Source organism: Brassica oleracea, chromosome C3 (genome assembly GCF_000695525.1).
Source record: "Brassica oleracea var. oleracea cultivar TO1000 chromosome C3, BOL, whole genome shotgun sequence".
In the NCBI taxonomy this organism is placed as follows: domain Eukaryota; kingdom Viridiplantae; phylum Streptophyta; class Magnoliopsida; order Brassicales; family Brassicaceae; genus Brassica; species Brassica oleracea.
In genome coordinates this window covers 9,514,823-9,528,448 of record NC_027750.1, presented here as the reverse complement: position 1 = coordinate 9,528,448, position 13,626 = coordinate 9,514,823, and the positions used below count along the sequence as shown (strand labels likewise).

The 13,626-nt window shown below is 38.6% G+C and overlaps 2 protein-coding genes across 2 annotated transcripts; one reads left to right on the top strand and one right to left on the bottom strand.

Moving 5' to 3' along the window:
* Nucleotides 1-317: 317 nt before the first annotated feature.
* Nucleotides 318-2,732, bottom strand: LOC106331340 (CDT1-like protein a, chloroplastic). The gene is made up of 7 exons (XM_013769671.1): nucleotides 2,351-2,732; nucleotides 2,162-2,281; nucleotides 1,813-2,035; nucleotides 1,122-1,730; nucleotides 826-1,027; nucleotides 646-736; nucleotides 318-557 (listed from the first exon to the last, which is right to left on the bottom strand). Exons 1-7 carry the CDS (start codon nucleotides 2,680-2,682, stop codon nucleotides 473-475), a joined length of 1,662 nt encoding a protein of 553 aa, XP_013625125.1. The 5' UTR covers nucleotides 2,683-2,732; the 3' UTR covers nucleotides 318-472.
* A 1,381-nt stretch (nucleotides 2,733-4,113) lies between these two features.
* Nucleotides 4,114-7,234, top strand: LOC106331352 (cell division control protein 48 homolog C-like). The gene is made up of 9 exons (XM_013769686.1): nucleotides 4,114-4,558; nucleotides 4,597-4,865; nucleotides 5,133-5,860; nucleotides 5,960-6,076; nucleotides 6,167-6,271; nucleotides 6,366-6,434; nucleotides 6,522-6,782; nucleotides 6,891-7,040; nucleotides 7,142-7,234. The coding sequence occupies exons 1-9, from the start codon at nucleotides 4,134-4,136 to the stop codon at nucleotides 7,232-7,234; spliced, it is 2,217 nt and encodes a 738-aa protein (XP_013625140.1). The 5' UTR covers nucleotides 4,114-4,133.
* Nucleotides 7,235-13,626: the final 6,392 nt, after the last annotated feature.

The following is a 13,626-nucleotide window of genomic DNA, read 5'->3' as shown; positions in this document are numbered from 1 at the left end:
ATTAAAATTTTCAAAGGATAAACTTAGAAATGTGCTATTTTGGTCATTTTAGTTTTTGAGTGCTATTTTTGTTATATAAACTTAGAAAAATGCTATTTTGAAAATTTGCCCTATATTCTATTCGGTTCCTTGAGTCCTAATTCCGAATCTGAACCCATCTTCAAACTGATTACTTTTTTTGCATTAACGTATTTGAACTTGAATAAATAAACATCAAAGATGTTAGTGTAAATTATTAGACTACATCTCTCCCCATCTTATTTTTTTGGTAACTGAAAGAAAAAAGAAAAGGTGGAAGTTATTTATTGCAAATTAGAGAAAATAAAAGTGATTTATTACTAATTAATTACATTTCCACACTAAAATTTTGATAATCTACCTAGCAATCTATCTCTACACGCCTTTCTCATGAATGTTCAGCCTTTATCACGTATAAAGTGACGCATGTTCAGCAGCCGATGACACCGCACTTTTAAGAAAGTGGCGTAGCCATCGCTTTCTTGTTTTCTTCTTCTAGACTCGACCGGATAGTTTGAGGAGATGCCACTTTGTTTATGCTGCCGGCCACATAATAATAACATGTTTTAATTACCAATCTAAAAATACTAAAGAAGTATTATAAGCATGCAGATATTAAAGACTAACCATACAAGTAGATCTCCACTTGATGATCTTTTCTCAGAGATCCATTCCGGGACTAGCTCTTGCATTAACACAAGCTGCTCTTCAACTTCTCCTGCAAATAACGCAGCAAAAATGGTTAGTGACATCTTTGAAAACACTTGTAAGGAAAGATGTATTGAGATGCTGAATGAAGGGGCTTACTTCTGTCGGCGATATCAGAATGACCGGCGATTATCTTGTGCACAAGCTCTTCTTTTGTGATAACCCACCGCCTTAACGACTGGATCAAGTAATGGATAACGTTGAAAAGTTTAGGTAGACAAGCTATCATCTTTCGCCTTCTCTTTGCCTCTGAGATCGCTGGATTAGAATCCTCAATAGCTTTCCTCTCTTGTTCTTTAATCTGAAATGAGCACAAAAGGAAGTTCAATTTATCTCAATAAGCTAAGCCAATCCCAGTTAAGTAAAATGTAATTATGAGGAGCTTAATGTATTACCTCCTCTCGAAGCTTATCAGGAAGTATACTGAGTATTTCATCGTCGCTGGACACCAGTACTCGATCAATGTCTTCATCAACATCTTTCTCATGCTCTGTATAAGAATCGAAGTTCAACGACCTTGATGAGCTTAGTGAGGAACGCCTCGCGAGCTTAAATGGTTGGTCAGTATTGATATCATCTAGATTTGTATCATCGCTACTTCTTTTCTGCAGACGAGCTTCAAGGGATGTACTGAACAGACGGGCAGGAGTTGAAGCAAACTCAGGTGGGGTTGAAGCGACAAAAGCTGGTGCTGGGTCAATTTTAGCAGGCGTTGAAGGTACACTAGCAGGAGTTGACACAGCTTTCACTGGGGTTGGAGCCAAGTTAATCTTAGACAAAGCTGGTCTAGCAGGACTTGCAGTTGGTGCAATGTTAGCAGGACTTGGAGCTGCTTTGACTGAGGTTGATGGAACTTCCATGAAAGCTGAGATCAATTTAGCTGCTGGAATAGAAGCCATCTCTTCCATGACTGAACTAAAACTCTTAACCTCATCCTTTGAGTTCTCATTTAGTTTCCTTCTACTGAAAAGCTCTGGAAGCGATTCCTCGGGAACTTCATCACCCTAAACCACATAAAAAAAACTCCATTAGTACGTGAATGTAGCTTACAAAATCATTACAAGTATGCATTTTATCATCATATACCTGAGGATGAGCTTTAAAAAAGTCTGCAAGTCTTGTCCTGAACACTTTGCGTAGTGAGATCTTCTTGCTTTTGTCATGGTCCTCAACTGCATAGGCGTTGAGTGTAACATGAAGGTCTGGTTTCATGCAGCGAGTTGATTCATCATGTATCAAAACTCTCTTAATCTCGATTGCCTCTGGCAATAAATGTTTGATTTGAGCCAAGTGACTGTAGCAAAACCTCCTGAGAAAAACAGATTCAAAATCAAGATCTAGATAATTCGTTTGTCTTATCTAAACTATAAAGTATAAAGGCAAATATCAAATTGAATTGTTTATTCTGATCAGATTCAATTTTCCAGGAAAATACCTTTCCGTCAAATGCTCGATTTTCCCGGAAATGTTGGAGAAAGTCGGCTTAGAGCCTCGTAATTTCGATAACACGATCGAACTGTCTAGCGCATCGAAGAACTTTCCCAGATTTTCGTACCTGTGAAGATCCAAATCTCGATCAGAATCGTGAAAAAAAAACTAAGAACCCTAGAAATCAAAAACTTACTTCTCCGGTAGCTTCTCACCCTCGGCGATCTTGTTAACATTGGATACTCGTTTGGATGAGGAAGGCGACGAGAACACGAGCTGACTCCTGGCGGATGAAACCTTACCAATCGGATCTTCAGATCCAGCGGCCTGGGGAACTTTTTTCTCGGATAGATCATAAGATCGGTTTCTGGGTCTTGTGAGGATACTCTCCGGCGGCTTCTCCGGCGTGGGGAAAGGTACAGAAGAAGGTGAATCGGGGTTTCCGGTTTGGGATTTCGAGCGTGGCGAATCGAAGAGACGTTTCTTCGATTTGAACGGAATGGATCTAGAAGAGCCCGGTGCGCTCATCTTTCTCTAACAAAGTCAATGAGTGTTAAATTACAGAGAGAGAGAGAGAGAGAGAGAGAGAGAGAGTAGGCGCGACGATGACGAAGAAGGGTTTTATTATATGGCTCTCAAAAGGAGGGAGATAGAAGATGCACGTTGCTTCCCGCCAAATTACGCCCGCGAAATTATGTGAAGCCCATTAGGCCCATAATTTGGAGACGGAGAAGAGGGTATGGCGCGAAGAGGGAAGGAGTGGGGGAGAGAGTTGCCACGTGTGACTCCCAACTAAATTTCTGCCGTTGCTCCCTCGGAGCTATATCAACCGAGGAAAAGCCCAGTAGAACTATCAAGAGGCCAGATGTGCCCTTGAGAGAGGATAATACTCCTCTATGATCGATTCAATGTTTTTTCCACACAGAATCATAGTTCACTTGTAAAAAGATCCAAAATGAAGAAAAGATCTTTAAACTCAATGAACTAATCACGAGGGGATCTGTGTTGCCTCTCCCACCAACTTCTTCAACTGTGAAACATGGAACATGAGATGGATATTTGAATACTCGTGGAATTTATACGCTATTTTCCCACGCTTATCCAACACTTTATAAGGACCGTAAAACTTTGGAGCAATCTTCTCTGAATTGCAAGTAACCACAGACTGTTTCCTAGGCGGTTGCAGCTTCACAAAGATCTATCTCCTATTTCAATGCTTCTTTCACTCCTATGTTTGTCAACTTCTTGTTTCATTCGATTATGCTAAAGACCCGTAAGAGCATGATTAACCCGGGGTTCTTAGAATGGGGTTCTTAGCGGAAGTTAAGAAACATTAACTAAAAAAGCTAAGAACCGGTTCTTAAATAAGCACTTTAAGAACCGGTTCTTAGCTTTTTTTAGTTAAAAGTTAATAAACAATTTCTTAAATTCCGCTAAGAACCCCATTTTAAGAACCCCGAGTTAATCATGGTCTAAGAAGCTGAATCTTATCCCCGTCGCGGAAACAACATAAACAGTCATATCAGCTTTGTCTCCACCATTTTGCTTACTTTGATCGATAAACCAAATGAACGAGAGAGAGACGATTGTTCCTTTAAAAGAATGGCCCAACCCAAGAAGGAAACAAGACATAGTATAAGACTCACAACACTCTAAGATTAGAATTTTTGGTACTTTACACACCTGCAAACGACCGTTCACTGCCTATTTGTACATATCTAGAAAGTGCAAGGCTACGTTGGCGTTGGGCTGAGAAACCATGGTTGCGTCAGAGTTTTGATCTCCTCGCGGAGATGAGCCGGTCCGTCGGAGATCTCATATATGCTTTAAAAAAAAATCATTATTCTCTTTCATTAAAAAGAGGATAGTTTTGTCTTTTGAACCGTCTCACACACGGTAATAAAAATCAAATTAGGGCTTTCTGGGCTAATAAGCTTTCCTCCAAAAGTTTACCACAGCTGTAACGCCACCAGCACACGATGGGGAGGAGAGGTGTGGACGGAAGAAATAATAAGAGAGATTTGAGTCGAGCTATGGATTGGTGCGGGAAGGATTTATCTACGGCGGAGGAAATCGTGGACGACCTCCGTTCCAGGTACGGTAAATATGCGAGGTTGACCCGTCAAGCACTTGTCCTCAACGTCAGAAATGTCCTTAATGCCCGAAACAACAACAAGAAGCGTGTGAAAGAAGACGAAGAGGAAGATGACAACAACGATTCCGATGAAGGTACTGGTGGTAAGATGAAGAAACAGAGACGTCTTGAAGACAAGTCAGTTTCTTCTTCTTCGTTGGAAGACAGTGACGGTCATATCTCGACTTCTGAGGACGCTAAGGTGAGTCCAAGGTTTGATTTGATCAATGTCAGCTTAAGAAACCAATTCTTGTGGAGACGAATGTCGAAGCTGAGACTGTTACCAACAACAAAGGAATGCTTAAAAGGGAATCTCCTTCTCCTCCACCTCCAGAAGGACCTACTTTTAAAGACTTTGCCGGGATTAAAAAAGTGCTGAATCAGTTGGATCAGTATATTCTGTCCCCTCTTCTCAATCCTCCTGTGTTTTGGAAGATTGGAGCGAAGCCACCAAGCGGGATTCTATTCCATGGACCACCTGGCTGTGGAAAGACTCGCTTGGCCAATGCCGTCGCCAACGAAGCTGGTGTTCCCTTTTATCAGATTTCAGCCACACAAGTTCTTTCTGGTGTTTCTGGTAAATAATTGTCAGGGCAGGCCCTGAGAATTTGGAGCCTAGACCATTTAGTAAAGATTTAAAATATTTAGGGGCCTAAATTTTTTTTTTTTTTTAATCTGGGTATTTATTTAAGTATAAATTTTTTCAAAAAGTTTGGAAGGCTAAAACGAATGTTTCATTAGGCTTTGACCAGGACCTGTCTGATAATTGTATTCCCCCCATTTTTGATTGTTTAATGTATCTCTGTTACTGATGATCACAATATGCATGCTCTCTCTCTCTCAGGTGAGTCTGAAGAGAATATTAGAGAGCTCTTCTCTAAAGCATACAGGACTGCGCCTTCTATTGTGTTTATCGATGAGACTGATGCAATTGGATCTAAGAGAGAGAACCAGCAACGGGAGATGGAGAAGCGGATCGTAACACAACTATTGACTTGTATGGATGGCCCCCCTCCGGGAGATACGGCGGCTGGATATGTTGTTGTTATTGGAGCTACTAATACGCCTGATGCTCTTGATCCTGCTCTGAGAAGGGGTAGGCGATTTGGGCGTGAGATTGCTCTAACCGCTCCTGATGAACATGCCATGGCTGAGATTCTCTCTCTCGTAGCTCAAAGACTTAGACTTGAAGGTTCCTTTAACATGAAAAGAATCGCTCGCTTAACACCAGGTTTTGTTGGAGCTGATTTGGAAGAGTTAGCTGACATGGCTGCCAGTCTTTGCGTAAAGAGGATCATGGATTCAAGAAAAATGCAACTCTCCGGCGACAGTGATGATGATGATGATAGATCTTGGCTGAGGCTGCCCTGGTCAGACGAAGATTTGGATAAGCTCTTTGTCAGAATGTCTGATTTTGAGGAAGCAGTCAAGTTAGTTAAGGGATCTTTAACTAGAGAAGGTTTCTCTACCGTGCCTGATGTCTCATGGGATGATGTTGGTGGGCTTGGCCATCTACGGAGTGAACTCAACAATTACATAGTCAGGCCTATCAAATATCCAGACATGTATGAGGTAGTAACAAAAACCCTTGCCACTTTTACGTACTAGTCAAGACTTACTTGCTTGTTCCCTTAGGGTCTAAACGTGTTTCCCTTTTTTTTTTATATATAGAAATTTGGAAAGACGTTAGAGACAGGTTTCTTGCTCTATGGACCACCGGGTTGTGGAAAGACTTTGGTTGCAAAGGCAGTTGCAAACGAGGCAGGAGCTAATTTCATACACATCAAGGTATGCCAGATTTTCTGAATTTTTCTTTGCATAATAAAAATGGTCCTTAGTAATGATGGCTCCTATCCTTGTTGTATCGTTGGCTTTCAGGGTCCAGAACTTTTAAATAAATACGTTGGAGAAAGCGAGCGTGCTATTCGGACCTTGTTTCAGCGCGCCCGGACAAGCTCACCATGTGTAATCTTCTTTGATGAGGTTTGTGTAATAATAATAATAATATATCTTGCCAATATGTTTTTTGAATCTATTCAAGTTAAACAAGAGCTCTCTGACTCGTAATGTCTTTCAGGTGGATGCTTTGACAGGAAGGCGTGGCAGAGAAGGTGATCATTTGGTTGTTGGTGGTCTTTTGAACCAGGTAATTACATAAAAAGGCTTTCTTGCTATAGGTTATATTGCAACCCTAAATCTTAATCAGGTGCTTTGATTCTTTGATGGTCCTCAGTTTCTCACTGAGCTGCACGGTGGAGATAGACGTGACGTTTATGTCATCGGAGCTACGAACAGGCTCGATGAAATTGATCGTGCTTTCTTGAGACCAGGTAGGTTTGCGAATCCTGTGTACGTACCCCTCCCTAACGCGGATGAGCGTGTTTCGATCCTAAAATCTATTGCAAAGAAGAGACCCATAGATCCTAGTGTTGATCTGGATGCCACTGCAACCAAGTACTGTGAAGATTTCAGCGGAGCTGATCTCGCTAACCTGGTAATCTTTGTCGTTATAAATGCTTTTTGATACATAAGACTACTACTACTACTCCCATGTTCTGTATTGTGTTGTACTGATGGTTGGTTTGAATTGATGAAATGGAAGATGGACAAAGCTATACACGTGGCAGTGAAGGAGAAGATCCAGTCCTGTGAGTCGTCTGAAGATGGCGATATGGATTTAAGTGATTGCACCATCAAGATGACTCATTTCAAGCAAGCCTTGTCCTTAGTCACACCATCTGTCAGCAAACAGGTAACACCTAATGTTTTCAATCCACTTTGAGATACTGAAAATTTTCAACCTGTCTCTCGTTTAACTGTAAAATGAAAATCTCGTTTTTGGTGCTTGTGCAGCAAATAAAACACTACGAGGAACAACGGGATACACTACAAAGCAGCACCAACATGGACGAAATCAACGTAGGACCATCTTTTACCCTCGAGTGATTTTAAAAAAAATAATAGAACTCTCTTAATTTATAAAATGTTTGCAAAAATCCCGTTTTCCCTTGAGGGAGTTGCCATTTGTTTTTGTTTTTGTTTTTGTTTTTTTTTTTTCTCAACTTGAGACATTTAATCATAGACTCTAAGTTTTGTGTGTTCCGACAAGTGTTGTCGTTAAAATTTACAAGGGAAATCTTTGCGCTTGGGGGCAATGACGCAGCTAATGAGGTACTAAGTTGGATATATACAGAGAAGATGTTGTAGTTCAAAAATATATATAGAGAGAGAAGATATATATATGAGGGAGATGAAGAGCTGAGGACCATTCCAATATGTTTGGCTCTTGTGCTGTCTCGGACTCCCTTGTTTGCTAGTAACTATAGAGTACTAAAATCATTATCATGAATTCATGATCATTGCGTAGCTCAGAATATACCCATGATGAGTCTGTTAAACTGTAAAAAGTTAATATATAGACGCATTCGTGTTCCACTATTAGATTTCTACGGATACTTCAACTTATACCGGTCCAAATCAGTAAACCAATTGTGAACCATAAGGATAAGAAGTCTTATCGTCAACTTGAGGCATAGTGGTCAAACCGGAAAAACCTACATTTTAAGTTAAGATTTTTGACCCAAAATGTGTCTTTTTTTTCCCTATTTAGCTTTAAACGAAACTCCTACAACGCAATTGCAAATTGATGAAATAATTTTTGGACTTCTGTTAAAATTAAAATCGGATAAGAATTTATTTGGTTTATTAATTATTTACATTACCCATCTGGCCTAAAAAAACTATTCATTTTATTTTAGAACATATATATAAATAAATAGCGGCCGCCGGCGTGTAACGATGAATTATAGGATTGATACAGAAAGAACAACAAAGTAATGATTCGGGTACAGTTGCTTACGGAACACCGTCACGTCGCCTCTCTTTTTCATTATCCTATTTATTTATTTCTTCAGATTTGTTTATTTTTTTTAATATACTTTGCTCACTTTTGTATTGCATAAGGTGAATTTATTAATACAAAAATTTAATAAAAAGATTCCTGATTTTGTTCATGACCGATGACTAAATCGTGACAAAGTTAATACACACGTGCTGTAAATGAACATGCATGCACTTATTCACTATCTCTTGCTTTCAAGTTTCAACGGATGAAACGCCGTGAATCACAAGAATACTCTAGATCATTCCAATCTAAGGTTTATCATCTCGCACGATGGTTCATACTTCGATTACCAAAGCTTAAGCAAAAAAAAAAAAAGATGGTTCAATTGGATTTTTAAATTCGTAAACTGAAAACTATAATCATGTGATGATCCAAGGTAACTAACACTGACAGGGACGGCCCTAATATTTTAGGAGATAACGACGATTTAATAAATATTTCAATAGTTTTGGAATTTGAATTATTTTTATAAAAATTTTGGGGTATATGTTTCATCCGGCTTTAGCCGAGGACCACCTCCGATCACTGCTAAACTGAAGGTGAAATGAAATATACTTTAACATATTATTTTTGAAGTTAAACTGAAATAGTTATAGACTAGATTAAGAAAATCAAGTGTTGTTATAAAATTTACTTATTTTAAAGTTGAAACTAAAAAAATAAGCTGAGGATGGCCCAGAAAAGGTTGAAGATGGTCCAAAACTTTGTTACAAACTTTCAACTTTGACCATTTAATAAAGCCAAAAGACGAAATTATTTGATTTTCTTTGTTAATTAGAAAGTTTAAGATGGATTCGTAATCTAAACTAACTTTTGATAATAGTTGTGGCAGATTCATAAATTACACTATAAATCCAAATGTGAATTCGAACAATTTCTTTTAACCGGTTGAGATTTACCATTCTTGGATAATTTATGATAATTTGTAAACAATACTTTCGTATGTTCCAGTTATACTCGCTTTTCATTCCAGTTATGTAAGAAAAAAGTGAAAACTACGTATATGTCATATATTCAAACCTCCCAGTTGAATAAAATTGGCCTAACAAACTAAGGATGCGCGCCATTGGCCGGTCCAACAATGAGAAGAAATGATCATCTAGATGGTCGTTTATATATAATTCTATACTAGAGCTAATTTGAATTATTATTCAGTAGGGTCAAGTGATGATTAAATAAAAGCTGGTCCAATTAGGTCTCGTGGAGATTGCTTTCTCCCAACCTTTGATACTCTCGCAATACGTTGAACTCCCAGCTGCGGAAACCAGTAGTCCGACCAAAAAATATCCCTATTGTTAAAGAGAAAACTCTTTAGCTATTGCTTCCGTTAAATTGAGGAATCTCTGGCAGAGTCACGAGCCTTGAAAAAGAAAATCTTTAGCATTTTATGTAATACCGCACCGTAACAACACACAATGTGATATACTCCCTCGGTTTTTTAATATGTCGTTTTAGAATTGTGCACATAGATTAAGAAATCATTAATTTTTTATATTTTCTAAACAAAAACTTCATTAATTATTTACTTAACAACAAATCAACCAATAATAAAATAGAAGGTATATTATCATTGGTCATATAACATTAAGTGTTAAATTTTACATAGAAAACCGAAAACATCATATAATTTGGAACATAAAAATTTCTCTAAAACGACTTATATAAAAAAATGGAGGGAGTAATAAAAAATTTCGAAATGATCAAATTGTAGTATTTTAGTGGCATGAGGAAAACTTGGATATAGCGATGGTCCAGTGGGGCGGACTACGGAGAGATTCGGGTTTGAAACAATCCGACAACACTAAACTTGTGTGGTCATGTGGATTAGAGTCGTGCTTTAAGCCTCAATTATATATCCGGAACGAGAGTTCATATGCAGGTTGCATCATCTATTTGGGGATTAGTTTGAATTTTTTCCCGGGCCTAAAATACCCCCAAAAGTAAACTTTTTCTTTTGGAAAATGCACAAATCTATCGGTTTTTATTTCAATTTTTGATAGAAACTATACTTTTACTTCTTTTTCGACTGAATAGGAAGTTATGGGTCCAAAAGTCCTTATATCTAGGAGCCTTTGAACCTCTACTAGGTAATTCAAGAGTTTTATCCATTACATTAACTTCTTAATAAAAAAAATTCATTATTGAGTCACAAATTTTTTTCAGTGAGATCCAGTAGGTTGAGCCAAGCTAATTAGAAAAATATTTAAATTGGATAGTTTTGTACGAGTCAGTTTATAGTCAAAACAATTTTCCCGTTTTCGGGTTAAATGTATAAAACTTCGTTTAAAAACATAGGAATATTGGAAGATGTAATTTATTGCTACATAGACTATACTACTAAGTACTCTAGAGAGAAAACTCTCTGTCAATTTTCCCCTCTTAACAAACACCAACATTTGTGGAAGCACCGTAATCTAGTGGTGAAGGTTTAAAGACTTCTACATCCACGTTAAAGGTTTGAATCTCAGGCTATGCAATTTCTTATAGACTACACATTATAAGAGGTCTAGGTTTCAATTTCCAGAGAAAGCGATTTATTAAAAAATTATGAAAACTACGGAAGAAAGGCTTACAAGGGATCTTTAACATAGTGCAAGTAAATCGGCTAGGCGTGGATCTTCATAGGACGGCTCAAGTGATGTAGTTAGGCATAGATACTCATAAGACAGATAACACTGTCGGTTGTCGAATCGTCTATGTAATATTTCTCATAATTGTAATATCATAATAAATCAGCGTTAAAAAAAACAATGATCATTCAGAAGGAAATATATGATTATATCTTTTTGTTGTAATATATTTTTTGATATTTAGATCAGTTCTTTTTTTCTGCTCTGTCAGATTTTACTTTCGCTTTGTCGTGTTTTCAGTCTCAGTCGAAACGATTCTTCATGTTCTTCTTTGATTGAGATCGGGTTAAAAAGTTATGATCCTTTGATCGGATTTTGGAGTGGCTCTCGAGGGTTTCATTTTAATTCCAAACAAATTATGTTCAGTTGGATGCTTTCTTTTCCAGTGGTTGACAAAGGTAGAAGATGGGAGAGATGGTGATCGTAGAGGCACTTCTCCAGTAGTCATCGGAGCTACTGAAGGCTTCGTATCTTTGTTAAATTGAAGAAGAAAAAAGATTGAAGTGCGACGATGGTTGAAACGGTGGTTTTAATACTACTACATACTTATTATTTCTTGTTTTACTAATACTAACGACTTATTTTCATCCTAATTATTTGATTTTTAGAAAGAACCAAATTATTTTTTCTCAAAAAGAGCCTAATTATTTTTTTTGTTTTTATTGTACAATTCTTGACAGTCATATAAAATTATTAAAAATTTTATTTATATTTCAGTCAAACTTGAGAAACTGAAATATTTTAATTTTATAAAACCAATCTGTTGTTATTTACCTTAAAGAACCAATCTGTTGTTCTTTTTGATAAAATTTTGAATTCATTGATCATTTCAAAGAATAATATACTAGAAAAAATGAGGTTCGTATGAGTATAGAAGAAAAGTGAATTTTGTACGAAGAATTTTATGCTTACTCAAAAACTTCAAACCACCTTTTTAGAAGTCCTTGAAGTCTGTGATTTCTCTTATATCCCAGCGAAGAGATCTGGTTCTTGATAACTTTATTAATCATACTGATCATCTGATATGTTCCCTTGTACCTTTTTTTTTTTTGACATCGAATAACTATTATGAAAACCTAAATCACTCCAAAAGGCTAGCCACATGTGCCAGCCAAACAGGAGTCTCAACACAAAGGAGAGAAAGGGGTTCAGGACGAGCTCGAGCTGCCTTCGCGAGACAGTCGGCTCTTTGATTCATACCACGCTGTAGAAAAGCGATAGAGAAGCTTGAAAAGCTTGTCGAAATAATCCTGATTTCTTCGATAACTTCCACCATGACTGGCCATTCTTCTATTCCTTGAAACAGTTTAACAAGTTGATTGCAGTCCGTCTCAAAAAGAACTGATCGATGTCCCTGTTCCAGCATCCTTTTCATTGCCCACGTGAGGGCTTCCGCCTCAGCCTGAAGAGGAGACGTGACGTTGTAGCAGTTCTTCATTCCCATCAGAATTCGCTTCCCATTCTCCATCAAAACGAAACCCAAACCCGTCATCTTATCTGCTTGAGTCCATGAGGCATCAACTTGGCAACAGCAACCCATTGTGACTGAGGTCCTTCCCCCGTTTCTATTCGCAGCCTCTCTTGATTGCACAAGGTCTTCTTCTGCCTCAGGTATGATCTGCGCCACTTTCCAACTCTTTGCCTCTGCCAGCGCTAATTGGAGTGTATCAAGAGGGGATGTGTCCACTCCATTGAAAATTTTGTTGTTCCTTCCCTTCCATATGTACCACAAGATCCAGAGAAAAGATTCGATGATCTCTCTTGAGACACCTGTTCTGCAGCTCTAGACAGGAGATGGTCAATATTAGTAAACAAAGCACTACACGGGAATACGCCCGGAGGAGATGGAATGTCGGATAAAGCCTAGCATTGCAATGCTGGGGGACATTCGAATAGAATGTTATTAATCGTCTCTTCTTCCACACAACATCTGAGGCAAGACCGGTCTGTAGCACAATGTCTGTCACACAGTCTACTCGCTGATGTAACAAATCCAGATAGCGCCTGCCAGATGAAGTGCTTGATTTTCCTTGAGGTCCGTAGCTTCCAGACCTCTTTTTTCAGCTTCATTACACTGGAATCTGAGACACTTTGTTCCATTAAAGCTCTTCTCTGTTCATTAGCGTGCTCATACCCTGCTTTGACCGTATACGCTCCAGATTTCGTATGTTTCCACTTGTAGCCATCCTTTCTTCCTAGCTGACTTGGTTTTAAGGACATAATTTTTAGAACCTCTGAGGCTCGCACTAGTTCTCTTATTAGTGGTTCATTCCAGCTCTTAGAATCATAGGAGATCAAATGATGTACCTTCAGGTCGCGATCTATAACTTCCCCCACTGGTAATGCCGGTCTTGCTTGAACGTCTGGGATCCAACAATCCTCCCAAACATTAGTGTCTTCGCCCGTCCCAATGGTACGTTGAAGGCCATCGCTAAGGACGGTGCGAGCTGTCCATAAACTTTTCCACCCATATGAAGGGTTGCTTTCCCAACCAGCATCGGGTTCGAGTGCCGATAGTAACAGCCCTTTAGCACTCTCGCCAGGAGCGAGTTTGGGTAAATAAGTAGGCGCCAAACCTGCTTGGCTAACAAGGCCAAGTTGAAATCTCGTGAATCTCTAAAACCGAGTCCTCCCTCCTCTTGTGGGACGCAAATCTTATCCCATGCTATCCAGTGAAGTCCTTGATTATTAGCTTTTGCATTCCACTAAAATCTTGAGGTCGCTCTTGTCACCTTTTTATGGGTCTCTTGAGGTAGTAAAAAACAAGACATCGTAAAGTTTGGCACCGCCTGTGCTACTGCTTT

Excerpts from the sequence above, each read along its gene's own strand:
- LOC106331352 (XM_013769686.1), top strand. The coding sequence starts at position 4,134 with ATGGGGAGGAGAGGTGTGGACGGAAGAAATAATAAGAGAGATTTGAGT. Across the intron at positions 6,272-6,365 it reads GTGTAATCTTCTTTGATGAG|GTGGATGCTTTGACAGGAAG; the intron begins GTTTGTGTAATA and ends AATGTCTTTCAG. Across the intron at positions 7,041-7,141 it reads CACCATCTGTCAGCAAACAG|CAAATAAAACACTACGAGGA; the intron begins GTAACACCTAAT and ends GTGCTTGTGCAG.
- LOC106331340 (XM_013769671.1), bottom strand. The coding sequence starts at position 2,682 with ATGAGCGCACCGGGCTCTTCTAGATCCATTCCGTTCAAATCGAAGAAA. Across the intron at positions 2,036-2,161 it reads ATCGAGCATTTGACGGAAAG|GAGGTTTTGCTACAGTCACT; the intron begins GTATTTTCCTGG and ends TGTTTTTCTCAG. Across the intron at positions 1,028-1,121 it reads CTGATAAGCTTCGAGAGGAG|ATTAAAGAACAAGAGAGGAA; the intron begins GTAATACATTAA and ends TGCTCATTTCAG.